This window comes from Carassius gibelio, chromosome A2, assembly GCF_023724105.1.
Source record: "Carassius gibelio isolate Cgi1373 ecotype wild population from Czech Republic chromosome A2, carGib1.2-hapl.c, whole genome shotgun sequence".
Lineage (NCBI taxonomy): Eukaryota > Metazoa > Chordata > Actinopteri > Cypriniformes > Cyprinidae > Carassius > Carassius gibelio.
Genome location: NC_068372.1, coordinates 21077917 through 21105329, shown reverse-complemented (window position 1 = coordinate 21105329; position 27413 = coordinate 21077917). Strand labels below are relative to the sequence as shown.

The 27413-nt window shown below is 38.3% G+C and overlaps 1 protein-coding gene across 2 annotated transcripts in view; it reads right to left on the bottom strand.

The window, feature by feature from the left end:
* The window catches only part of astn1 (astrotactin 1), a 205213-nt gene extending 177800 nt beyond the window's left edge, over positions 1 to 27413 (bottom strand). For both annotated transcript variants that reach the window (XM_052618992.1, XM_052618999.1), the window contains exon 1: positions 26892 to 27413. In XM_052618992.1, the coding sequence (XP_052474952.1) occupies positions 26892 to 27183 (292 nt within the window). In that variant the 5' untranslated portion in view covers positions 27184 to 27413. The remainder of the gene's footprint in view (positions 1 to 26891) is intronic.

The window sequence follows — 27413 nt, the reverse complement described above, 5'->3', positions numbered from 1 at the left end:
CTTGTCTCTGGAAATTCCATGGTGGCTAATCCGGACTCTGGCAGTTCAAAGGTGACTAACCCTGACTCAGGAAGGTCGATGGTGACTAACCCTGACTCTGGAGGGTCCACGAGCACCTGACTCGACTCTGAAGGGTCAACGGGAACCTGACTAGACTCTGGAAGGTCGATAGAAATCTTACTTGATTCAGGAGGAACAACTGGAACATGACTCGACTCTGGATGGTCAACAGGAACTAGCCCTGACTCTGGAGGGTCAACAGTAACTAACCCTGACTCTGGAAGGTCGACGGTGACTAACCCTGACTCTGGATGGTCCATGAACACCTGACTCGACTCTAGAGGGTCAACCGGGAACTGACTCAACTCTGGACAGTCAATGGGCACCTGACTTGACTTTGGACTGCCTGTGGAGACGTGAGACGCCTCTGCTTTGGGCACCACCTCTGGAACGGCCTCGGGCACCACCTCGGTCACCGCATCGGGAACGGCCTCGGTCACCGCTTTGGCATCCGGAACAGCAGCGGGCACCGCCTCGGCCTCCAGAACAGCAGCGGGCACCGCCTCGGCCTCCAGAACAGCAGCGGGCACCGCCTCGGCCTCCAGAACAGCAGCGGGCACCGCCTCGGCCTCCGGAACAGCAGCGGGCACCTCCTCGGGAACGGCCTCGGGCACCGCCTCGGCCTCCGGAACAGCATCGGGCACCACCTCGACCTCCGGAAAAGCATCGGGGACCGCCTCGGGAAAGGGAGCGACCTGCTCAGGCACCGCCTCGGGGACGGCAGCGGCCCGCTCGGGAACGTCCTCCTGGACGGCAGCGGCCCGCTCGGGAACGTCCTCGACGGCAGCGGCCCGCTCGGGAACGTCCTCCTTGACGGCAGCGGCCCATTCGGGAATGTCCTCCTGGACTGCAGCGGCCCACTCGGGAACGTCCTCGACGGCAGCGGCCCGCTCGGGAACATCCTCCTTGACGGCAGCGGCCCGCTCAGGAACATCAGGAACAGCTCTCGGGGTATACTGGGGAAATGGCGGCCCCCAACCGAATCCCGGGTCGACGGGAGCCCACAGTGGAGATCGCTGCCGGACCTCCTCTCGACCGCTTGCTCTGGAGCGACCTCCCCTGGTCCCCCGGAACACCACTAGGCGAGAGCCCTCAAAACCATTTCTCTCCCGCTTGCTGGCTGGGGAGGAAATGGTAGTAGACATACTGCTGGATCCTTGTGGATGGAGTCCTTCTGTGACGATCGTGTGTTGGGAAAAAACACAAGGAGAGGGTGGATCCAATTACAAGTATGGTTTATTGCACAAAAAGGCAAATACAAAATAAACAGTCTTGGGAGACCAACAAAACAAAAAAGGGAACCGGATGAAACTGGAACTCGGAAAAACGAGAAGGTACGGGGAAGTCTCGGGAGACGAGAAACATCGACACACATAGGGTAAGGACTCCATACAGACAACAGAGAAGGACAGCTATATATATGGAGACTAATGACAAAGGATTGTCAGCACCTGTGCGATTTAATTGGAGAGCAATTATTGTGAAGACAGGACCAGACTAGAGGAATTAAAGTTCCTATGGTGAAGTCCCTAAGGAGAAGTGAGCTCACTAGGGAACACCCAGGAAAACAGAGACTGACAGCATGACATATACTAGCTAATAACTAATATGGCATAATTTGCTTATTTTATGCTAAACATAACATTCTTAATCCTGACCATTGCCATGTGTTGACCAATCATAAACCACTGGCATAGTATCTCATGGAAATTCTCACACAGTGATTGAAAAATATTAGCTTGACATTTACAAACTAGTGCTCTTGACAAACAGCCAAAGTGATGTCCATGACTCTACAGAACACAATACAGGCAAACAGACTTTCTCAGCTAATCAGTGTATGCATAAGTCACATGTCAAATAGAGGAGATAGAAAAAAACAGATCTAGTGCTCTTGTTTATGTTTTATTTCTTTTTCTTGGTCTAATTACATAAAGCCACTCTGAATGTTTCAAACTTCACAACACATTACAGAAACAGTATACATACATTCCCTAACACCAAAATATAGTGTTGTTTGACAGTTAAGCTGCAAACTTCTGCTGTAAGCAGCTTTAACCATTAGAGTAAGTGATAGCTCAAACAAATGCCACTTTCCATAAATCAATTTCCTATGTAATAAAAACTGTTAAGTTTTACCCTATGTGGCAAATAATCAAATTACCTTTAGTTCCCCAGGTAATCAGGGCTTGCATTTTCACAACTTTAAACAACACAGTCTAGCAGATTGGATGGACTTGATTAATAACAACTGGAAAACTTGATTAATCATACTTCATTAAATCACAACTTCATCTTTCAAAACCAAGCGCAAGAGCTCACTCTAATTCATATCCATCTTTCTCAAACTTACACTCAGGATATTGTCTTTATATTACAGAATAAATGGATGGTGTGCACAACAGAGTTGTGTTTGCCTCTGCACATACATAATCAAGATATGAAATAATATAAAGAAATTGCTTTAGATTTAATGAAAACAGAAGAACTGAACAGAACATTTTATTCAGGACATATTTGGCAGGTGAAGCAATCAGCAAAATAATAATAATAATAAATAAAATGGCCTGGTGTTAACAAAGCACTCCAAGGACACTGTTTACACTGTTGAACGAGCCAAGCAACCGAACTCTCCACAGAAATATCACAGACAAGTGATGCTTCAATTCAGAATCCACAATGTACTCTAAAATCTGTCCTTCATGTTAATTTCTGTCTGGGGTGCTGAGTGGCCTAGAAGTATGGCAATCCATTGTAACTCAGTAGAAGAGTATGTTAAGTTAAGAAGTACCGCATAGCTAATTGCATAAGAGCTCATCCAGGGGTAATTATAATAAACATTCCTCAGATTAAATATTAGCCCACCTACTGTTGTTTACTGCAAACAGTGGGTTCTCTCCAAAAAGTTAAAGCAAGTTCCTCATGAGCACAGTTCGACATCAGCTACCTCATTAACCAAGATTTCTGTGGCACTTCGGAAAAGCACTTCCAGAAAAGTCTTCTGGTTCATCCACCATCTGAATCTAGCTGACGGCTTGTTTAATTATGAGACTCTATATGCCTTCAGGGTCAGTTCCTCATCAGAAGTGCACATATAGATTGCAACGCCATTACTGTCACAACCATCTTCAAACGAAATGTAATACTAATAAACCACCAATGATTTTCATTTCAGGTCTTGGGCAACCTCTTTTCTATGATAGCATCCCTCATAAGCCTTAAAAACCCCAACTGTGGCATTACTCATGAAACACTCCCTCAAGATGTTAAATACATACAGAAATATAAAAAGACATGCAAGGTAAAATGTATTAATAGATGAAATGCCTTAATGTATAATTGTATATACTACATTGGTTATGTTCAGAATGGAGTATGAAATGGAGCAGAGTCCTCAGTATGAAAAGGTGGATCTCAAAATCATACAGTCATTGTTAGAAAGGGATAAAATACACAAAAGATGCTAGAAAACCAAAGAATGTGTGGGACCTGGAGGATTTTTCTGAAGAACAGCAAGTAGTGTGACTTTTTAGGACAAACAAGGGACTCATGGACAACTAATAGCATAAAAATAAATAGATTCATGGATCATCCAGGTAACAAAACAGTATTAAGAATCAAGTTCAACTTTTATTTCATCTTGTGGACTACATGTAAACGTCTTTTATGTGAAATATCTAATTCAGGTCAGTATTTAATAAAAAAAATACTTCAAATACTTGTATGTAAGTGTATGTAAATTGTTTACCATCTATCTGTATAATGTTGTATATATTATACACTGTATGATATTGACACATAATACTGTATAATAAATACAATAGTATTTATTACATGGCTCAGTGGAATACTTGATGGTCTGATTGGTCAGTTGCGACATTCGGGGGTGCGTTATCCATCAATAACAACCAGTAAAAGCTGATAACACAGGCTAATTTGGGTAACTGAAGTAAGCGCTGTACTCTTGCTAGGAACATTCTCTCTTCGTGGTAGCTTTGTGTTTGGTTAGCTAATAAAATGTTCAAACTCAATTCAATATTATGTGTACAATTATTTAATTTGCTCTCTCATTTCATACAAATGCAGCTATGCCATTTTGCAACGTTTGTTTTGTACACTGTAAAGGATTTATAAGATAACTTAACAAACTGGTAAGATTTGAAACATTAAAAAATAAAAAATTAAACAGCTGCTCACTGCTTTTCTTCACTTTTCCTAAATTTCTATTCATCAAAAAATTGAATGACTGAATTAATGGCTGCCAAAAATACATCTTTAAAAATATATATATAAATTAGAATAGAAAAACGTTATTTTTAAGTAATATTTCACAATATTAATACTTTTACTGCATTTTTGATCAAATAAGTGCAACCTTGCAGTTGCAGGTATTTTTTATTTTTTATTTTTTTTGCATTTTAATACATTCTTGTGTAAAAGCATCTAAACTTTTGTCAGTCCTAAAGTACTGTATTATATACCGCATTGGAGGTGAGATGTATGAACTCTGTTCTCTCCCACACACAGAGCAGAGACAAGTCAATTCCTACTGCTTTACCTAGCGGGACTCCCTCTTCCCAAGACTGCAGCGGTGTTCCTAATATATGCAAATAATACGGAATGGCAGCACTGAGCCCTAAGTGCTACTGTAACCGACTCAATTAACCTAATATTTACTGGCTCTGCTCAGCAGAGGTGCCCGCACACATCTTGTCTTCGAATTTCCAGGCAAATATTTTTAGCAAGAGCTAATGAAACAATTATGTAAGTGGGCAATTAAAAAACAAAGAACATTGGAACAGTGCAAAAGCAAGATGACATGCACTTAGCACTACAGCCCCCCATGGAGAAATGTGTTAAAAGACCATGAGCACATTTACAACGTCAGCTTTCCACGGACAAAGAGGATTAACATTTGATGCAAGTACATTATTGTATATAAAATGCTACAAATTAATTAGTGCTGCTATTTTTATAAGCTGAATTAAAAAGGAATCACATTAAAAGGAAAACACAAATAATAGAGAGAGAACAAGAGAGAATGAACAGCAGATCTGTAGGGACCAATGAATCATTGTCAATGGAAAGCCTAGCATGTGGTATTTGCACAATGAAAAAAATTAAATAAAAAATAGCTGAGTCCAATTGCTTTATTAGCTGTGTTATTATTAGACACTAAACTATGTATATTTATGTATATTCTTAAAAAAAAGTGTTTTTTCTTTAGTAGACTATTTAGTAACCTAAATCTGTAAAAGCTTCAATAAGGCACATTCAGTGAACACGTTCTCAATAAGATTTGATAAAATTCACTTCATTTGTCATAACTATAATAAGCAAGGAAATTGAAAAAGTGTTATTTTTACATAAGTAATTTTACATGGGGAAAGACCTTATGTGACACCGAGGCTCTTCACTGAACTTCAACGCTTCTGAAACTAGACTATCCTTCTTTTATTTAATAATTTATAATCTTGCAGAAATCAGCGTGCCCACTGTGCATGACCAATTAGTCCTGATGGCTAAAACTGTGTGGAAGTCAGAAACCATTTCATTGTTATAGCCTAAAATATATCTCCCTCAGTGAAGCAGTGGTAGTAATTAAAGCACAACAGCGACACAATTTATAAGGTATCCGCTTTTTTGACTATGTAGTATGTTTTGTGTCAATCATGATTATTCTTCAAATTACTGCATTAACATATTTTATTTTTGAACCAGGTATATGCACATATTGACTGCTGCTGATAATTCAGCGAATAATCAATTATCATCAAATTCATATTTAAAGTCTGATGTGATGAACTGCATAAATTTTATGGGTAAATGTCTCTATTTCTGAAGCCATAACTTTAGGATCTCTCATTTTGATGAAGTAGCATGTGCTCAAGATTTAAGTAATTAATTTTGTCTAATAAGGGCTCCAGATGTGAAGATAAGATCATCTTCTTTCCTCTTTTTATTAATGTAGTTCTGTGCCCAAGGACTCCTGAATGGCCTAATGGTAAATAGAGGGGATTTCTTTCACAAAAATAAAATTAATGATGACTTCCTAAAAATATCTGGAAAGAATCAGGACTGTTTTAATCCACATACATCGTTTGGCTTGCTGAAGCCTCGTGTTCAGAAATCTTCAAGTCATTAATCTTGAGATCTTTGAAAAACATACTACTACTACAAGGCTTCTGAGAAGTGCGATGAATGATTCAGTATTGAATTTCAAAATCATGCACAAAAGCAGAGTGAAGACTGTCTGAATCACACAATTACCGTGCTATGGAGGCCTATGGTGTCCCTGAAAATCTCTATATAAAGTTTCTAAAAAGTGGTTAGTGGATCCTGCAGACATGTATGGTTTCTTGTAAGTTAAAAGTAATCTTAGCCAAACACAAACAAACCTGCAATTTAGTTAGGTAATTTAGAAGAAGCATTTGGACTGAGTGATATAGACTAATTATTGTTACTTGGATAATTTGTTAAAAATTGTAAAATGGATGCACCTGGAAAACACAGAGAGCAACCTGCTGAGATGGGAGAATCAATGGGACCTTTATGAAATTGCCCGAGACTATTCAATTTTTTTTTTTTTAAAGATGTTCAGTTGCTTTCTCAATAAAAATAAATAAATAAAATCATGACGCACACCTTTATAATTAAATGACTGTAATCACATTTAAAATTTGAGAACAATGAAAATAACCAGAAGTTGCCAGAACTTTACATTTAATAAATAGTGCTTATTAAAATAAATAAATAAATAAATCTGGCAAAAGTTGCCAGAATTTTTCTTAAAAAAATAAATGCCATGTTTGAGACTTTATATGTGGCCTATGTGTCCAAATACTTAATGTACAGTGCGGAAAATATTTATTTGATCCCACACTGATTTTGTAAGTTTGCCCGCTTACAAAGAATGAAGGGTCTGTATTGTTTTTATGGTAGGTTTATTTTTTACGGACAGAGACAGAATATCAACCAAAAAATCCAGGAAAAAACACATTATATAAATGTTAGAAATGTATTTGCATTTCAGTGATTGAAATAAGTACTCGATCCCCTACCAACCAACAAGAATTCTGGCTCCCACAGATTGGTTATGTGCCCATGTGGAACACAGATTAGTCCTGCCACTTTAAGAAGTTACTCCTAATGTCAGCTCGTTAGGTGTATAAGACACCTGTCCACACAATCTGTATCTTTCATTCCAACCTCTCCCACCACCATGGGAAACACCACAGAGCTGTCAAAATATGTCAGAGACAAGACTGTAGATCTGCACAAGGCTGGAATGGGGTACAAGACCATCAGCAAGAAGCTTGGTGAGACGGAGACAACTGTTGGTGAGATAATTCCGAAATGGAAGAAATACAAAACAACCATAAATCAGCCTCGGTCTGGAGCTCCGTGCAAGGTCTTGCATTATGGGGTAAGGATGATCATGAGAAAGGTGAGGGAACAGCCCCAAACTAAACAGGAGGAGCTTGTTAATGATCTTAATGGGACTACAGTCACCAAGCAAAACACCGGTAACACACTACGCCCAAATGGAATGAAATCCTGCAGCGCCCGCAAGGTCCCCCTGCTCAATAAGACACATTTACAGGCCGTCCTGAGACGTGTGCAAACCTGGTGAACAAATACAAAACACATCTTTCCTCTGTGCTTGTACTAAATCATGTTCTGCTTGGGGATCATATACTTTTTTCACTCACTGAAATCCAAATCCATTTCTAACCTTTTATAACGCATTTTATTTCTGGAATTTTTGGTTGATATTCAGTCTCTATATGTTAAAATAAACCTACCATAAAATTACAGACCCTTCATTTCTTTGTAAGGGGGCAAAGTTACAAAATCAGCAGGGGATCAAATAAATATTTTTTTTCCCACTGTACCTTCAAATGTTTGGTATATTGCTACTGTTATTTTACTGCATCTGTATTTACTGTCCTACATGTCCCAAAGCCTTGTATCTCTCTTCTGCAGACTAATGATACCTTGCAGAGAAAAAATAAAAAATAAAAAACATTTCACTGCCAGCATGTTGTGCACGTGGAACTTAAATCTTTTAACTTTGAACAGCATCAATACAGAGGCTGATTCATATTATTCACATTACAATTGTGGCCTCAATCAAAGAAGGCTTTATAAAAAAAAAAAACTAAAGATAGAAAAGCTATATTTGAAGGTTTTTATACTGTGCTTTTTGAAAAAAAAAAAAAAAAAAAACCTTTGTGGGGATTTTCAAAGTTCTATTTAAAATACTTGTATTTAATATTATAAAACAGTGATATAAAATGGCTTGATGAGAACATCTCAAACCCAGGCATCACTTGCTGTTCTCATAAAGCTCTCACGACCTTGCCAAACCTTTTCACACAGTTCGTGTACATCAGACTCTCTGGAGCTTTTCCAGAGAAGAATGAATCTTAGATGAAGGACATGTAGAGAATGCAAATGTTCTGTCTGTGTTTCCCCTAAACTTCAATTTCCTAGCTTCAGTTATGTAGACAGGTTGTCTGTCTTCCCCCTCAGAGCTGCTTGATGACATCTGTCGCCACATATGGCGGCCAGAGACAGTGTTTGTTTTAAAATCTAATGATAAGCATGACAGTGGGATCTATTTTGTGGAGAAATGATAATGGTATTGCTGGTCATATTTTAAGAAAACGTTTTATACTGTTAGAGTGCACGTTGTATGTTACGGTGGGGAAAATGCAAGAATGATGAAAAAAGGTTTCAAGTGCCAAAGATGGCAGCCAGGATAAAATTGTTGAAGGAAAATAATCTATGTTTATGGAAAGGGGGAAGCACTTTTATGTGATAGGGGCTATTTTCTCGAACGCGGAACAGTCATCTAAAATGATTGCTTTACAGTGATGATAAACACTGACTTTGCGAGGTGTAAGTCTTTTGGCATATTTCCTGTTGCACTAGCGCTAGGGTCTGAGTGCTGTAATGGCTTCATCTACACAGAAATATGACTGTATATTTAACCTTCTGGCATACTGTGATCTCCTGCAAAGGTGTATTTCAAGGATATTAGGGTATGCTTGCATAGTTTTTATGACACCTACTACCTCCATTTGGTTTGATAAACGCTATCCAGGGCTTATTTGATCAGAAAAGGGAAATTTGATCAGCAAATATAAGTAGATCCAATTGTTATTGGACATGCTGCTGTTTAGACACCTTAAATGGATGGAATAATCTCAAAGTCCCGGTCATATTACGGTCACACTTTATTTTAGGGTCCAATTCTTACTATTAACTAACCATTAACTATGACTTTTGCCTCAATTAACTCCTTATTTGCTGCTTATTAATAGTTTATAAGGTAGTTGTTAAGTTTAGGGTATTGGGTAGGATTATGGATGTCTGGATGCATTTTATGTACTTTATATGCACTAATAAACAGCCAATTCGTTAATAATAGACATGCTAATAAGCAACTAGTTAATAGTGTGAATTGGACCCTATACTAAAGTGTTACCCATATTACTTACACCAGATTGAAGACTTTCTACTTTTTCTCCTCTAAACAGAAACAATATCTACAGTACAAAAATGCTATTGAGAATCAAGGTTGTCACATTATCAAGATTTTAGTCAATACCACGGTGCATACACCTTTGAAATTTCCCAAGGTCAATAGATCAACAATGATTTAAAGAACTACATGTGATATACACAAAATAAGTTTATAACAAATATAATATGTTATAGTAGTATGAATAAACAGATAATAATATACAAAACATATGATATAATGAAACATATGCAATATACATATTTGTAAGAACATTCTTTCCCATAGCTGTCAGTGGAGAAAGAGGTTTTGGTTTTAGATGATTAAAAAAAAGTTAATATTCTAGTGAACACATTACTCATTTTAAAATATAAATATTAATATAAATATTAACCAATTAAATTAAAACCCTCAAGTATTTCTTAATTAAATCAAATGTGCATCAAGAAGATATTATTTACAAACACACACACACACACACACACACACACACACACACAAACAGTATGCCTTTAGTAAACCAAACTTAAAATAAACAACTTGATATATCAAATAACCTCACGGATGTAAACATAGCTTAGATCTCATCCGCATCTGTGTCATGGAATATCCCATATCACACCAAAAAAAATAAAATAAAAATAAATTCTAAAGGATGCAAGCCATTTATTATTGCTCACAGTGGCTGGCCACGAGTTTCAAGATGCAACTTAATAAAATACTTCCCCTGACACTTGTGCTTTAGAAGATAGTTTTGAGACCCTCTATCTTTGACATGGCAAAGCCACCGTCAGCCAATAATAAACACCTAGAAAAAAAAAAAAAAATGAAGTGTTGGTAAATTCGCAATCTATTGCGTCTAGGGTCTGTCCGTCAACCAGTGCTGGAGACAGAAAACAAACTCAAATGAATGGATGTGTACAGCATAAGTGACCATTTCTGAGGGAAGCCTCCTGAAAAACGTAAAGATTCATTTTGTTTTCTAATATTATATCTGCCCCCCCCCCAAAAAAGTCTGAAACTCTTGCTCAAATGTGGCCTGTTTGGGTATCGGCCAAGGTGAACCGTAGACACTCTATGTAGCTGGCAAGTCTATTTATCATTCAGCTCGGACAGAAAATTGGTCAGATTTGGCCCACATTGAGCTCATTGCTATCACAAAAAGATTCAGCCTTTTGTCCTTTTTTTATTTCTAGTTTATTAAAACTGTAATATTTATCGTTATTGTAATAGTTATTGTTCTTGGTGTCGACAGGCTTTCACTGTACATTAAAAACTGAAAAGGTCTGTACATAGATTATGTCACAGTAAGATCAATAAAATGCATTTACAAAATAGATGGTGAATTTTCATTTCATGCCACCTTTAATAACTGCTCTATAAGTAAATAAGAAAATAATGCTCATAGGCTTATATCATCCTCAAAAGCAGCAGATCAAGGCCTTAACAAAGGGCTTTGTATCATGAAGTAAAGATGTCAATGCATTGTGCCTACAGGCAATACACAGACTGACTGCATGTGTTGTAAATCTGCATGATGAGGTCATGCCAAAAAAAGCTCTTAAGCCTTAAAATTCCCTTAATAAGCTTTGGGAAAATGTGTAATGTTTCGTAAAAACCAGACTCTGGAACCCAGATCCCCTTTAAATCACATTATGACACAGAACAAGAGGGAAGATATATATTTTTTTGTTTTCTTTAGTTCTCTCATCACTGTTTGAAGCTGAAAGCTAGCTGGCCGTAACAGGCAGCTTGTAACAGTGTCCAAACTGTCAGAGGCGAGGTGTTTTAATTATAAGGTTTAGGGGTTAAAAACGCAAGGCTGGGTGTCACTGCCACAGTCGATACAGTTCAAGCTTTCTTCTGGCAATTAGCCAACCCGCTGGATTGACAGAGTATCTCAGCCTCACCTGGCAGTTCTTTCCACTGAAGTTAACATGTCAGTCTCTCCTTCCCTGCTAATAACAGATGTTCACTCTTCACTGTGCAATGTCAGGCCCATTCAGTTAACCTCTGTTCAGAGGGGGGTTTAAAGACAGATTTTTCAATGTTATTAAGACCTTTTGGTGTTGTTTACTTTGAGAAGACAGAGACCGGCCTGTCAGTGGCTCATTGCTCTTTCAAGTTAACACTAGTTACATTTCAATACATTTCCAAGAGATCATAAACACATCCTGTATTTTATGTATACATTTAAACACTTCGAACCGAAGATCTACAGAAAGATTTAAAGCAGGTGAGCAGTTGCGGGTTCGGTGCCTTGCTCAAGGGCACCTCAGTCGTGGTATTGAGGGTGGAGAGAGCACTGTACATGCACTCCCCTCTCCTACAATTCCTGCCAGCCCGAGACTCTCTAACCATTAGGCCACGACTTCCCCTCGAATGGATGGGAAACATGGAAACTCCAAAGACGCTTTAAAATGTTGTGCATTTTAATTAACAGAGTAGCATTATAACACAGCTTTCAAATGCATCTAGAATAATAAAACAGCGCTGCTTTTTGTCCCCACACAAGCACAACCGGAAGGCTTTCAGCCTCACCCTGCTACATTCTACTACATTAATAAATCATTAAATCATCCATGAACATGATTTCTGCCCGAGGCCCATCGGATTGCACCAGCTGTGGTGGGGATGAAGACGACAAATCCCATGAGTCCACACTCAGTCACAGCGTCATCAAACTATGCTACCTGGTCTTTATTTTAAATAAGCTCCCTCTAGCATCGAAAAACTATATATTGTGCCTTTAAAATTAACTTCTTGTTAACTGAACTGTTTACCAAATCAGTATCATATTTGCAATCGTGCTGGTATTTGGAGAAAAACGTCATAATATATATATATATATATTTATATATATATATATATATATATATATATATATATATATATATATATATATATATATATATATATATATATATATATATATATATATATATATATATATATATATATATATATTGCACATCCCCTACTAACACTCCACAAAGAATCGTAAACTTCCCCTCCAAAGATTTAAGGCTGATGATACACTGGGCAACTTTTTGACCAATGCTGCCGGGCAACTTTGCCCTATGTTGCCGTCAACGGGTAACCAGGGGAGTTACAGGGCCCACGGCAGATCTTAAGTGTCCAGATAGAAATTAGTTACCCATCTTCAATGGGAAAGTGCCAAAGTAACATTGCTAATAAAAAACAAAGTGGCCCGGCAAAATTACTCAATAAGTTGCCGTGTCTCATCAGCCTAAGTCACTATTGGCTCACTGAGCACCTGTAGGTCTGAGCTTCACAGAAGTTAAAAAGGCCTCACATCCGTGACCCATCTCACACTTCACATCTTCTGCTCTGGTCCAACCGATACCCACGGGACCTCACCCACACCGGCTTCTCACATGAGAGAGAACTCTCCCGAACACCACCAAGTCAGAATAACATCTTTGGAGTCAGTCACTCTTCAACCCGGAAGAACGTAATTGCAATTCCATTGCTATCGAACCTTCAAACCGACTTTCACCCGAGAATACATCCAGATGCTCATTCAGTGTCCAAGGGAATCCAAGTATTGTACATTTAACTAAAGGAAACATAGGTTTAGTATAAGCTGTAGACCCTGATGTAAAACAATGCTGAGGTTCTGTGCAAATGGTTAACTGATTACTTTTTAATAGCTTCATGCCCTGAATGGTTTCATTCAATCAGTCTCATTTGCCCTTCCCCCTATGTACTGTATGTGTGATTGTGTGTTTGTTTAGACTAGTAATGTGTTTAATGAATAAAACTTTTGTGCATAGATTACACGAGTTTCTGATTCCAAGTTCCAAAAAGGCAGCATACAAGAATCATAGAAGATAGTATAGAAGTCACATGAACTTCTTTTCTGAAGCCATGCAATAGCTCTGTGTGAAGAACAGACTGAAAATAATGGGTTGCAAATCTTGCTTGACATACATTGTAGAAAAAGTAGGAGTTTGGACATTTTCCTTTTGTGCTCAGTGGAAGAAAGAAAGTCATATGGGTTTCTGAAAGATATGTGGGTAAGTAAAGGATACCAGACTTAAAGATTTTTGGTGAACCATTCCTTTAAAATAATAATGTGGAGAAAAAATAGGTGTAGGAAGCAGTATAATTCATAATTAACCTTGATTTTGTGCTTCTTAGCTGACAAATTATATAATGGAATTATTAAAACAGTGTCAATTGTCAAGGGAGTTTAGTAAGTAGTATTTTCTTTCACTGACAATCACTGAGCAAGTTTCCTATGAACAAGTGCAAGGTAATGAAAGTAAGCATCTTTTTGTTCCAGTTCTCAGACTACCTCCCAAGGGACCACACTCTTTCAAACAAAGATGCTGAATCATTGCCAAACAGGCATCCAATACTTTGTCAATTATAAAATCCTGAAAGATCTGCAATAATCAAATGATCATATCCACACCCCTCTGCTCTGACATATTATCCTCTGTGTTGCAACCAGCTGTGAAAAATATGTCTTCTAAATAAACGTGATCTAATTATAGACATTACTGTAGAGGCCTTGGGTGCTTAACAAATCTACACACAGTTATACCATGCACAGCAGTGAGTCAACAGCTCAGCCATGCAGATGGGAAGAAAGAAAGGATGCTATTATTAAATATTCCTTACACAAACAAAAGACAGAATTGAGCTGGGAGTGGGTCTACGCTTTCAAACAAAAGTATATCTCATGAACGAAATGAAAAACAATGACCTGACCTTCAAGAGCACTCGCTCACCTCACATGGTCCAACCCTCTTTCTGACAGACAGTGGCAGCAATTCTCCAAGGGCATGTTACCATCTCACTCTGACCTAGGGCAAAACTCTTGTCAACCATTTTGGGAGTCTATTTGCTCGCTGCAGACTAGTGAAGGCTAGCTGGCAAAGAAAGAATGTTGGAAATGATACATAAAAACGTGGTTTTATCATTTGGTTTTAGGTAACAGAAATGCAATGTGACAGCAGACTTCTGGAATGACCACACCTATTACAAAAAATATATATATTTTACCCGCATTGTGCTCCATTAAAAGTCTTTGAGCGTGCCCTATGTTATGTGGTTACGCTCAGATATCTAGTTATCACATTTATTCAACACAATCATTGTAATGTGCTGCTATAAGGCATTTGATGTGAATGTAGACTGTGTACTAGGCTTTCTGAATTCTCCCCTGAATACCTGGAAGCACATTTATTACCCAATACAGCTGTACCCTAGTAAAATATTTCACCTTGCAATTCCATTATATTTATGTACAGTACAATCACTATTTAAGTGCATAGAGGTGTTTTTGGGACACCATTGCTAATATGACCATGGACAATGGCAGGAAGTTGGGGGAAAGAAAGAGGAAAATAGAATCACAGCATATCAAGAGAGAACTATTCTGACAACACAATTTATAAAATTAGCATTTTTGACTCTTTTTTTTTAACAAGATTGAGATTTCTTTAATGATTCTGAAAGAAGTCTCTTATGCTCAACAGAGCTGCGTTCATTTTAATTCGGTGAGATATTATCATATAATAAATGCATTATTTTCTATCTTAATAATTTTTGAATAAAAAGCTTTTTAAAAGCATTTATTTGAAATATAAATGTATTTTAAAATAGAAATTTAATTTATTGTCACTTTATGATCAATTTACACCATCCTAGATGAATAAAAGTATTAATTTATTAAAAATAAAAAAAATAAAACTTGATTGACTACAAACTTTTGAACAGTACTAGTGTACATATGCTCTAAAATTATTTTAAAATCAGAAGCACATTCATAAAAAATACATACATAAATGAATGTATCCTATATTAAATTAATTTTTCCATTGCTAATTTGTTTTTGTTTTTCTCTGAGGGTGTTATTTCCCCCGCCCACATATACTCTTGAGTCAACAAGTAAATCATGGTGCTAGGCGAAGTCAAAGGTTCAGTTCTCAGGGAACATCCATACTAGCAAAATGTCTACCTTGAATGGGGTGCAAATCAATATGGATAAAGGCGTCTGCCAAATGCATAAATGTGTCCTGAAAAGATCAAGGACTTCTGAGATACACTGTAGCCTATACAATCTTTGAAATGTATCTTCAAAACAACATTCTTCTTAGGCCATAAATCAAAAAGGTTTATTTATTTTATTTTTTGGAGGTGAGGTAAAGCTAACTCAGCCCAACAGGCTTCAACACAACACACACAGTTTCCCACTCTTTTTCAGTAATCATATTCCAGGACTTCAAGGACTTTTCCAGGACATTTTAATTTCTTTCAAATTTTCCATGTGATTTCCAGGACTGGAAAATTTGTCATCTATTTCCCAGGGTTTCCAGGACTCGTTGGAAGTCTTTTGTGGCTGTAAATCATGTGGCTGTGAATGACCTCACTGTAACATTGTGTTCCTGAAAAGCCCATTACCTGCACCACAAGCCCCTCTATTCTATATCTGCTCCTGTCTTGATCAGACAAGTATGCAGTCTGTGTCATCTTATTAGCCTGGGCTCTCCATAAGTAGCAGCACAGAGCAGTGGCAACAAAGAGTGAACCCTATACAGAATGTTTCTTTGCTATACAAACGGCTGAAGTGAAAAGAGATGGAAATGGAAGCAGGAATAGTGTAGCATTTGGAAAGATTACAGTGTACAGGATCACTCTGCGGGAAGTATTAAATGAACACATTTAAGGGTGTTCTCTTTGAAAGTGATTGAGGAGACACCCTGTTCTTGGTTTTCGGCATTAAATAGGGTCACTCCCACACTGCCAAGAGCCAATGTCACTCAAAAGTTCTTACTAAGCTCTTGCTCGCACACTTTTCAATTACAGATGTCTCATCATGTATAGCAGTTGAAAGGTTCTATCAAAAATATGATGTATAGCTGTACTTTTCCAAGTGTCCATATATAACATATTGTGTGAAGTTTCTCATCAATCCACTGATGAGAACCACTGTGTGTGTGTGTGTGTGTGTGTGTGTTTGTGTATTTATGTATTTGTGTGTCTGTGTGTGTGTGTGTGTATGAGAGACAGAGGTAGAGAGAGAGTGTGCATGTATTTGATTATTGCCTCGCTCTCTTATTTGAAGGAAATAAGACAGACTGTTCATTAGTAAGCTTTTATTCTAAGTTTATGCAAATGAGCTAACATAAGCCTATTCTTCTTGATTATCTCTTTGAAAGCTGGAAAGTTTGCATAGATTTTGACTTTAATGGCATTTCATGCATTCTTCAAAGTTGTGTGAACAGGGAAAGGATGTCAAGGTTGCCAAGCAAAGATTGTGGCAAATTGACATGATGATGAACTGTGGCTTGTAAAGGAAAAAAAAAACGCACACTCAGCTCAAGTACCCAGTGAGTGGAGGTGGGAAGTGTCCATTAGACATCCCCCTTACAATGTGTGGGTCACTTTCCTTTTCTTCCACACTCTGTAAAACATGTTTCACAGCAAATCCACCCCTGACATTTAAGATCTATACAAGCAGATGTTTGGCTATGCTGTTTGATGATTTACAGAGTTCTAAAGTAACACAAGTAAAGCATGGACTTGTATTCTAGCATGTGTTTTAGACTACTATTAGTGTGAATTAAGGCAGAAAAACTGATAATAAGAGGGATTCTACTTCTAATGGCTTATGACAAATGACCATATCTTTCTCAAACACTGTAAAATGTAATTTGTTGACCTGAAAAAAAAATGCAAACGATTGCCATTTAAAACTACATTACCATTATTATTATTATGTTTGTTTCTTTGTTTGTTTTTAAGAAATTAACACTTGTATAACTGTAGCAAGGATTCATTAGTGACAGCATAGACATTCATAATGTTACAAAAAAAATGTTTCAAATAAATGCTTTCTATTCATCAAAGAATGATGGTAAATCACATTTACTATTAAATAGTACAACATAATGAATTCAACACTGATAATAAGAACTGTTACTTAAATGTAAAATAAGCATATAAGAATGATTTCTGTAGGATAATGTGACACTGAAGAACGGAGTAATGGCTGCAAAAAAAATCACCTTTACCATCACAGTAAATAATAAATAACTTTTTATAATATTTTGATAGAAAACAGTTTTTTTTAAATTATAATAAAATTCCCAATATTACTGTATATATATATATACATATATATATATATATATATATATATATATATATATATATATATATATATATATATATATATATATATACATATATATATATATATATATATATATATATATATATATATATATACATATATATATATATATATATATATACATATACATATATATATATATATATATATATACATATATATATATATATATATATATATATATATATATATATATATATATACATATATATATATATACATATACATATACATATATATATATATATATACATATACATATATATATATATATATATATATATATACATATATATATACATATATATATATATATATATATATATATATATATATATATACATATACATATACATATATATATATATATACATATATATATATATATATATATATATATATATATATATATATATATATATATATATATATATATATATATATACATATACATATATATATATATATATACATATACATATATATATATATATTTATATATATGTCACACACCTGGACTCATTTAATGTGTTTTTGCCCGTGACCCAGTTTCTGTCTTTCCGTGTTTGATTAGTTCCCAGGTGTGTCCATTATCTTCCTCATGTGTTCCATGTCCCTGTTAATTTAATGATTACATCCACCTGTGTTTCCCCAATTATCTGTTGTACATAAGCCTTGTCCTTCAGTTCTGTTTTGTCGGGTCTTCTCACTTGCAGCTCACTTGTGACACTTGCTACTTACGTGTGTCTACCTCTGTGCTCCATGTTGGATATCCCCTGTGTTGGATATATTAAAAACCTTATTCCGTTTATCCTCGACTCCGTATTCCTTCAGGCAGCGTAAAACCGTGACAGAAGACCCGACCTAAAGAAGAAAATAGAAAACTGCGTGTTTTTTTCCTCCGTTTTGTTTTTGTGTTTTCAAAGTCTTTTTGTTTCGTAGGTTTCTATGGATCCCCTCTATCGTCCCGAATTCCTCATCCTTCTGCTGAAGCAGGAAGGACGTTCTCTCGAGGACCATACCAGACAGTTTTCCCTATTAGCTAATGCCACCAGCTACCCGGACGGTGCGCTCTGCACCTTCTACAACACCAGCCTGAACTCCAAATGCAGAGCGTTGTCGTCCGAAGATGGTCCTCGAGAGGATTTCGCCGCATACGTGGAGTGGACTCTGGCGAGAAATGGGTCACCTCTCACCGTCTGCCCCATAGAGGACCTCGCCAGCCCCACTCCCGACCCAGAGACCAGCCAGCCACCATCACGCCGCACGGAGCCAGAGCCCACCGCAGCCGCAGAGCCCGAGCCATCCACTGACAGGGAGCCGGAACTCGAGAGCGCGACTGACCAGGTGTGTGAGCCGGCAACACCGTGCATCGTGGGAGTCCTCGTGGAGATCGAGGGCGTGGAGGAAAGCCCTGCCCACACTCCTGCGACTGAGGGTGAGCTGTATGCAGTCTCTGAAGATCATATGGAGCAAGTTCTGGATCTGATGGACTGGTCTATGGAGGTAATCCCTAATTTTCCTGTTTCCCCGCTGGTTCCGTCCAGCCCTGATTCCCCTGTATACCCTCTCAGTCTCCCACTCCTACCTCCTCCAGTCATTTCCTCTGCTCCTTTTCCGCTGGTTCCGCCCAGCCCTGAGTTTTCTGTTTCTCCGCTGGTTCCGCCCAGCCCTGAGTTTTCTGTTTCTCCGCTGGTTCCGCCCAGCCCTGAGTTTCCTGTGTCTCCGCTGGTTCCGCCCAGCTCTGAATCTTCTGTGTCTCCGCTGGTTCCGCCCAGCTCTGAATCTTCTGTGTCTCCGCTGGTTCCGCCCAGCTCTGAATCTTCTGTGTCTCCGCTGGTTCCGCCCAGCTCTGAATCTTCTGTGTCTCCGCTGGTTCCGCCCAGCTCTAAATCTTCTGTGTCTCCGCTGGTTCCGCCCAGCTCTAAATCTTCTGTGTCTCCGCTGGTTCCGCCCAGCTCTGAATTTTCTGTGTCTCCGCTGGTTCCGCCCAGCCATGATTTTTCTGTTTCACCACTGGTTCCACCCAGCCCTGAATCTTCTGGGTCTCCTGTATTCCCTCCCAGCCTCCCTCTCCCGCCTCCTCCCAAACCTGCTGGTCCCTCTACTCCTTCGCTGGTTCCATCCAGTCCTGATCCTCCTGTCCTTCCTCCCACCCTTCTCCTCTCTCCTCCTCCTAGACCAGCCAGTTCCTCGTCATCCCTGCTGGTGCCAGTCAGTCCCGCAGCTCACCCTCAGTCCGCGCCATCGGGGCGCGGTGGTTCGCCGCTGGACTGCCAGTCTCCAGCTCCGCCTTGGCGTGTTAAGGCCCTGTCTCCGCCTCCAGCCTCCGAGCCCTGGACTTCTCCTCGGTCCTTCGACCCAGCGGCTCCGCCTTGGCTCTTAGCTCCCTCGTCTCCACCGTGGCCTGTCATCCCACCTGCTCCACCGGGCTCCCTCGTCCCTCCGGCTCCACCTTGGTCAGTCGTCGACCATCCGCCGCCTCGGGACTCCACTCCTCTGGTTCCACCTCGTCACTCCATCCCTCCGGCTCTGTCAGGCTCCTCCTTCCCTCCAGTTCCACCTCCATCCTCGGTCACTCCGGCTCCACAGCGGTCTGCCAGGACCCCGCCTCTGCCTTGGTCGCCTGAGCCTTCAGCTCCACCTAGGCCCTCCGGATCCTCGACGTCACCCTGGCTCTGCGGCTGTGCTGCTCCATCTTGGGCTCCTCACCCACCGGTGCAGTCTCCGCCTGTCGGCCCCCTGCTGTCGTCGACCCTTCCTTCACCATGGCTCCTCCCGCCGTCGACCCCACCTTGGATCTCCGTCCTGGCTGGTCTCTGGTGGACCATCTGGCTCCTCCTGTTCCTGTCTCCTCCCTGGCTCCTTCCTCCGTCGTCTCCTCCCTGGCTCCTCCTTCTGTGGTCCCTGTCTGCTGGCCCCCTCCTGGAAGTCCGTCCTCCACCGGAACCTCCTCCCAAGTTCCCACCTACGCCTCCCCCTGTTGTTTCTACGGTGCGAGGACGCACCTACCGGGAGGGGGGAGTACTGTCACACACCTGGACTCATTTAATGTGTTTTTGCCCGTGACCCAGTTTCTGTCTTTCCGTGTTTGATTAGTTCCCAGGTGTGTCCATTATCTTCCTCATGTGTTCCATGTCCCTGTTAATTTAATGATTCCATCCACCTGTGTTTCCCCAATTATCTGTTGTACATAAGCCTTGTCCTTCAGTTCTGTTTTGTCGGGTCTTCTCACTTGCAGCTCACTTGTGACACTTGCTACTTACGTGTGTCTACCTCTGTGCTCCATGTTGGATATCCCCTGTGTTGGATATATTAAAAACCTTATTCCGTTTATCCTCGACTCCGTATTCCTTCAGGCAGCGTAAAACCGTGACAATATACATATATATATATATATATATATATATACAATTATTATTTATTATTATTAAATAATTGCATTCTCTGTGAACATAAAAACCTTATCTCAAAAACATTTTAAAAATCTTATCAACCCACAAACTTTTGAATGATAGTGTACATAAAAATACACTAAAACACACTCATTGGGTTTAAGTTCATAATGTAGTTTACTCAAAAAGGGTCAAAAACAAGACTAAACTTGTGTAATAAAAAAAAAAAATGTATTTCGCTGAAAATGAAAAGTCCTCCCGGAAATTAAAATTCTATCATAATTTATTCGGCCTTGAATGTTTCTTCTGTGGAACACAAAACAAATTTCTATTTTCTGCAGTTAATTAATTTAGCTCAAAAATATATAATACAGCACAAGGTAATTAGGACTTGACTCTGAGTCAATCATTCAACTGATTGAACTGATCCCCCAAATACATCATAGTGAATATAAATCTGAGCTTTTGTAAAATACTGACATTCACATGTAGAGAAATGACTTGAATTCCAAAGTGTTCAAATTCGCCAGACGAAAACTAATCACTCTAAACATGACTTCACACAAAACAAATTTAGCCAACAACAATACAGTCAAAAGAATTAAACTCTATACTCATTCATAATATTAACCATCATACACCCATATATACCATGCTTTATGCATAAATCATTCACAAATTATTTTTGTCACCGGCTAATTTCCCACAACAATTTAATATCACTCTCAAATAAACAATGGTCTCCCAATAGGTATAGATTAAAGAAAATATACTGCATTTGATTTAAAAACCCTTTAAACCTTTTCAGGACTCAAGGAAACAAATGAAAACAGAGGATTGTAAACAGATCGAACAAACTCCTGATCCTGACAAGACAGGGAATTAATTTGTTAGCCTTTTCAGACAGTCTTTTTTAAACTTCTAGTTGGCTACCATAAGTTATGTTGGATCTGCTAGAGATTTTAGAAACACGAGGGCTTTGACATTAAACTTAAAACAGTCCATCAAGATTCACCTAGACACCTCATTTTATTGAACAAAATGAAAGACTCACAATGAAAATCTCCTTGGAAAAAGCTTTAGAAGTATACTTTTTCATACAATAATGTCAAATGTGTCTGAGCTGTGGTGCAGTTCATGCATGCTCACTGTGTGATGTCGCAGCCTTGTCTATATGTCTTATACATTAAAACTATAAAACATCATGCTAGAAAGTAGAATCTTTCAGGAATTACAACTACAAGTATGAGCAATTTAATTGACTATGTGCTTAATATGCAAGCTGGTATGAATGCAAGTGTTTGAATTGCTTGAGGGTGTCAAATCATTAGCTACCCTCAAGCTACGCTGCACATTACTGCTGAAAGGGTGCATCTATATACCTGCTAAAACTATTTAATTTAAAGTGAAACCTGTGCAGAATGATAATAATTTTAGCCTCAGGTACTAAACAAGTCATTATGAACAATAAAAGTTATATATAAGTAAATGTCACAGCCATAAACAGTAAATAAAATGAATCAAAAACAAAAGTAACAAGAGTCCTGAGGACCAGTTAAACCTCTCAACATCTGTTATTACATTGCTGAAAATGTTTTAAAGCTTAAAAGCACGTCTATTTTTTCTTTGTACAAAGAACTCTCTACAGGTAGCAACACATGGTGTCTCATAAATTTTGCCAGCAGCCGGTTAATGCAACTGCACTTTCCTTCAAATAAAGTTTGCAGAAGTCAAGCTCCCTCTGTTTGCTTGTCCTGTGCATGGCCCCGCCGACAACACGCGAGCGTGCATAAATATCAGTTCCTCTGGGAATACCTCAAGGTTTGCTTTGCTTTCTTATACAAAGACACGCTAAACACTGTCACCCTTTGGAAAATTCAACAAGGCAAAAAAAAAAAAAAGAAAAACACTAAGTGACAGATCAAAATCCATCACCGTATCTCCTGGATATTATTATTTAAAGGGATGTTATTAAAAGTAATTGTGAGCGAGTTTCTCTTAAAATCCACAGTATGTGTTGTTCCACATAATCTGAGCCTGTAGTTTGTGTCGCTGAGGCAAACTGAATGGACTCAAAGGCTAAAAGACATTTAGAATCGGATAAAGTATATCAAGAACTTTGCTGGAAAGCAAAACTTGACCTCATCCATTTGCTTGATTTAAGATGTTTCTACTTGAATTTCTGTATTTGAATTTGTTAAATCAATCACTTATTGTCAAATACACAACAAGGAATTCCAAGTAATTACATTTTTCCAATTTGTTAAGATTCAGTCAAAACAAATGCATATCCTATGACAGCTATAATTGCACTGTGCAAAGACATGGGAGCTGTTTGTTAGAAACAATAATTTACATATATTGACTGCGATAGAGATGAGACTCAAAGTCAGCGCTTGCGGCTGTAAACTAAAAGAGAATTTGCATTTGATTATATCCAGATGTAGTTGGGTAGAACTGCTGTTCCTCCAGAAGAGGAAGCATAATGTCACCACTCTTCAAGGCATCCTTCAAGCACCAGCTCCTGTTACCATGGAAACCGTTCATTGCCACCATCTCCCTGTGCTGTCTCTCAGAACCTTTCTGACAAACACACAGTAAAGCTCACCTCTAAATCCTGGATTTCACTCAGAGAGAGAGAGAGTTGAAACATGGATCATTACATCTTATTGTATTTGCTTTATTTCTGTGCACTCTATAAAAAAACATATAAAAGTGGCCAGACAACTTAATCAGTTATAATCTCCTATTAGATTTGTGTGTGTGTGTGTGTGTGTGTGTGTGTGTATCAAAACCTTAAAAAATTATAATATAACTATATACATTACAGTTGAAAAGTTTGTGGTTTATCACAAATCAGCTGCAGCCATGAATTCATTTTTAATCCATTATGCCCTACTTCGCAATACTACAACTAAACAGAAGCCAGCTAAAGAAAATTAACAAACAAACATTTCTATCAAGATAGGTATTCAAATTACAGTATGTCTGCAGGTTTTAAAACAAACCTATGGACTGTCTACACTCATTGAACTCTCAACTATCAACAAAGCCTGTTCTATCTTTGACACTTAGCAGATAATCAAATAAAGAAATGTGTGAAAGCCAAAAATTAAAGCCAATCTAAAACTAAAACGTTCATTTTAGAGATTCTCCCTTTTGGGTGGGCATCGTCCACACTCGCACACCTATCGTCTGCCCCTGGAATTAATTAAAAGCAATATAAGTCTTTTGTGTGTTCTCATATATCTACCTCAAGTAAATGTGTGTGTGCGAGTAAGAGTGTGTGTGTGTTTGTGAATGCATTTGTAGACTGTACCAATTACCCTAATGTATCCAATTAAAAATAGCTTGCTCAAAGACCAGTGGCGGCTATGTTAAGACTCCATATATAATCAGGAAACAAGATCACAGAGTGAAGGGAGGGACGTGCAAACACCTTAGGCAACATTTATAACACTAACTTGAAATTACTCCCCATGATCATTCCAATCAATCTTATGCAAACAAAGAGCAATAGTGGGAGGCAGAGGCTAAAGGAACAGAGGAGATGATCTAGCAAGAATGAGATTTATGAAGTAAGGTAAGGTGCAGTGTGTCTGAAAGAAATTAAAAAGCACTGAGTCTAATGTTAATTATTAAAGCTAAAGGGACGGCAGAAGGAATCTATTATAGTTTGCAAAAAGGTTTCCACTGATCAGAAACAAATCACCCTAGAAAGTTTTGATCATACTGAAAATAGCTTATTTCTCTGAATATGTCTTATTCATTTCTATTTCTATGTATCCTGGGCTCAATATGTTAGAATGTGAATGTTGACTTTGGCCAATATATAACTGAAAAGATGAAAGAGAAATTGAAACTGGTATTAAACATTAAATCCAATATAATCACAACAAAAAGTTCCAATAAAGTAAAAAAAAAAAAAAAAAAAAAAAAAAACAGTTTAAATACACTTAAACTTATGTATTTGTTTGTATGTTTTGCCACAGGATTTATATCCCGTGGTAACTAGGATTTACACAAGCTCCAGTCTGGATCCAGAACACCTGAGAAGAGATGATGCTGACCCTCAGAGGACCCCAGATGATGCTAACCCTGAATCAACAAACAGAACTAACAATTATTGCTACAAGTGTGACTGCATCATAAAATAATTGCTGTTAATAATGTTCATTGTCTGGCTGACTGTTAATTAATGTCTTGTATTAATTTTTCTGAAAAATCCTGTCTTACGTGCACAAACTGACAGTCACCACTTATAAGCTACTACTAAATATTGTAGAAACGTAATTTTCTGTAAAGTTGCTTTGTAAAGATTTGTATTGTAAAAAGGGCTATACAAATAAACTTGAATTGAATTGAACTGAATTACACAATTCTTTTTTGGCCTTTTTAAAGGCCAGCCGGTTTCTGCAGAGCACGCACATGCTTTTTATGAGTGTTTTATGTATTCCAAAGTGCTGAGCTTATTTGAATTATATGCGTATTAAAATCCTGATTACTAAGAAAATTGTGCTATGAAAAATGCAGTCACATCTGAACATTGTTAACAAACTGAAATCCTGGTTAGCTCTGCATGCTCACATTGTTTTTAGACTCTAAGGATTCAAGTTATAAATATGCAGGTCTTCATGCATTCAATTATGTACATATGCGGATCAAACCATTCTGTTCCCAGGTGTAAGTTTTTAAAAATCTGCTAGTATATTTAAGCATAAATTAAACCATGAAGTAATCATATATGAAGTACAATAAATAGTGTAACTGGGTTATGTATTATGTATGTATATTCTTATTTTTATGTATATTTGTACAGGCAGTGTTTGTGTTTTTCTCAAGAAAAAAAAAAGCTAAAATAAAAAGCTTACATCACCTTTAAGGTCACAATTAAGAGAAGACTCTAAAAAGATTTGCTTTTTCACCATGTTACCTTCCTGTTTAACATCTCTTGCCAGACATGCCTAAAGTTAGAAACAAAATGACATCTTTGACAATGCTACAGCAGTGTGAAAATAAACAGTCAACCCTAACACATCTTCTATGACAGAAAAAAATACTTCACAACATATATCTGATTGGCTGGCCATGACTTATACAACTGTCCACTCCTAATCTGCTTCTTTTTTGGGAGTGTGAGACATGCATGTTGTGTTCAGCACCACGGACAGCAGCCAGTGGGCCACCTCATACAAACTAGCTGCTTGTGACAAATTTTCACAGTATTCATCTTTTGAAAATATATTTAAACAAATTAAAATCAAATACTTGGAGTTCTGGTTGTCTGGTTATCTTTCAGGGAATTAAATCAAAGCACACGTTTATTTTGTTGTGGTTGTTTGCTTGGTCTATTCTTGAGTTCAAAACAGGTGAAGCTGTGGCAGAAAGTTCACATAAGTTCTCACAAGACTGTAACCCAGTGACCACTTTGTCTCAATGGAATCACATCTGTATATGTCACATATTCATCATAAAAACATCTGTCTGTACTACCCTGCCAAACGAGCATCATGCTTCCTGTAGCTTAAATAACACACATCTGCAGCTTATGACTATTGTTCCGAGAACCCCCCCCCCCCCACCCCCCCAAAAAAAAATAAAACAAGAACTCACCTAAATGAGTTTTTGGACAAGGCCTGCCATTGATGTTTATATTAATAATCACAATAGCTATCACAATCAAGCATACAATTTTCTTTAATATGAAGCTAAACTGATGATAAATAACAACACTCACCCAATACGAAGTACGGAAGCTCGGTATTTTCCAAATCGTCAACGACGACTATCTCGCCCGGAAAATCGTTCCTGACTGAGAATAGCAGCTTGGGCTCGGAGGCCGACGGGCTGTGCATGATACTTATGTCGTTCTCTCGCAAAAACGGCAAAGCGGATACCGTAACGCTTTTCATTTTGCACTCCATGTCTTGAGACTGATCTTCTTCGCCGTTCAGACATTTCACATCAGCAGGACTGAAGATGACAATCCAGAGAACGCCGATAAGCAGACCGGAGTGTGGTATTAGCATCTTGCCGGTGACTGCAGCTGTTGTCAGGTTGCAGCAGTCGGTAGGCGGCAAACTGGGAGCTGGAGGAAGAAGAGGACCGGGAATGCGCTGGCAATAAGCTAATCGAGCTATTGCGTGGAAATAAACAAAAAAGGCAGGGTTAAAGACTCAGATATTTTCCTTCCCGCGGCTGAATATTCTTGTCATCATAACACGACTCGGCTTAGTGATGACAGCGAGAGAGGCGGAAC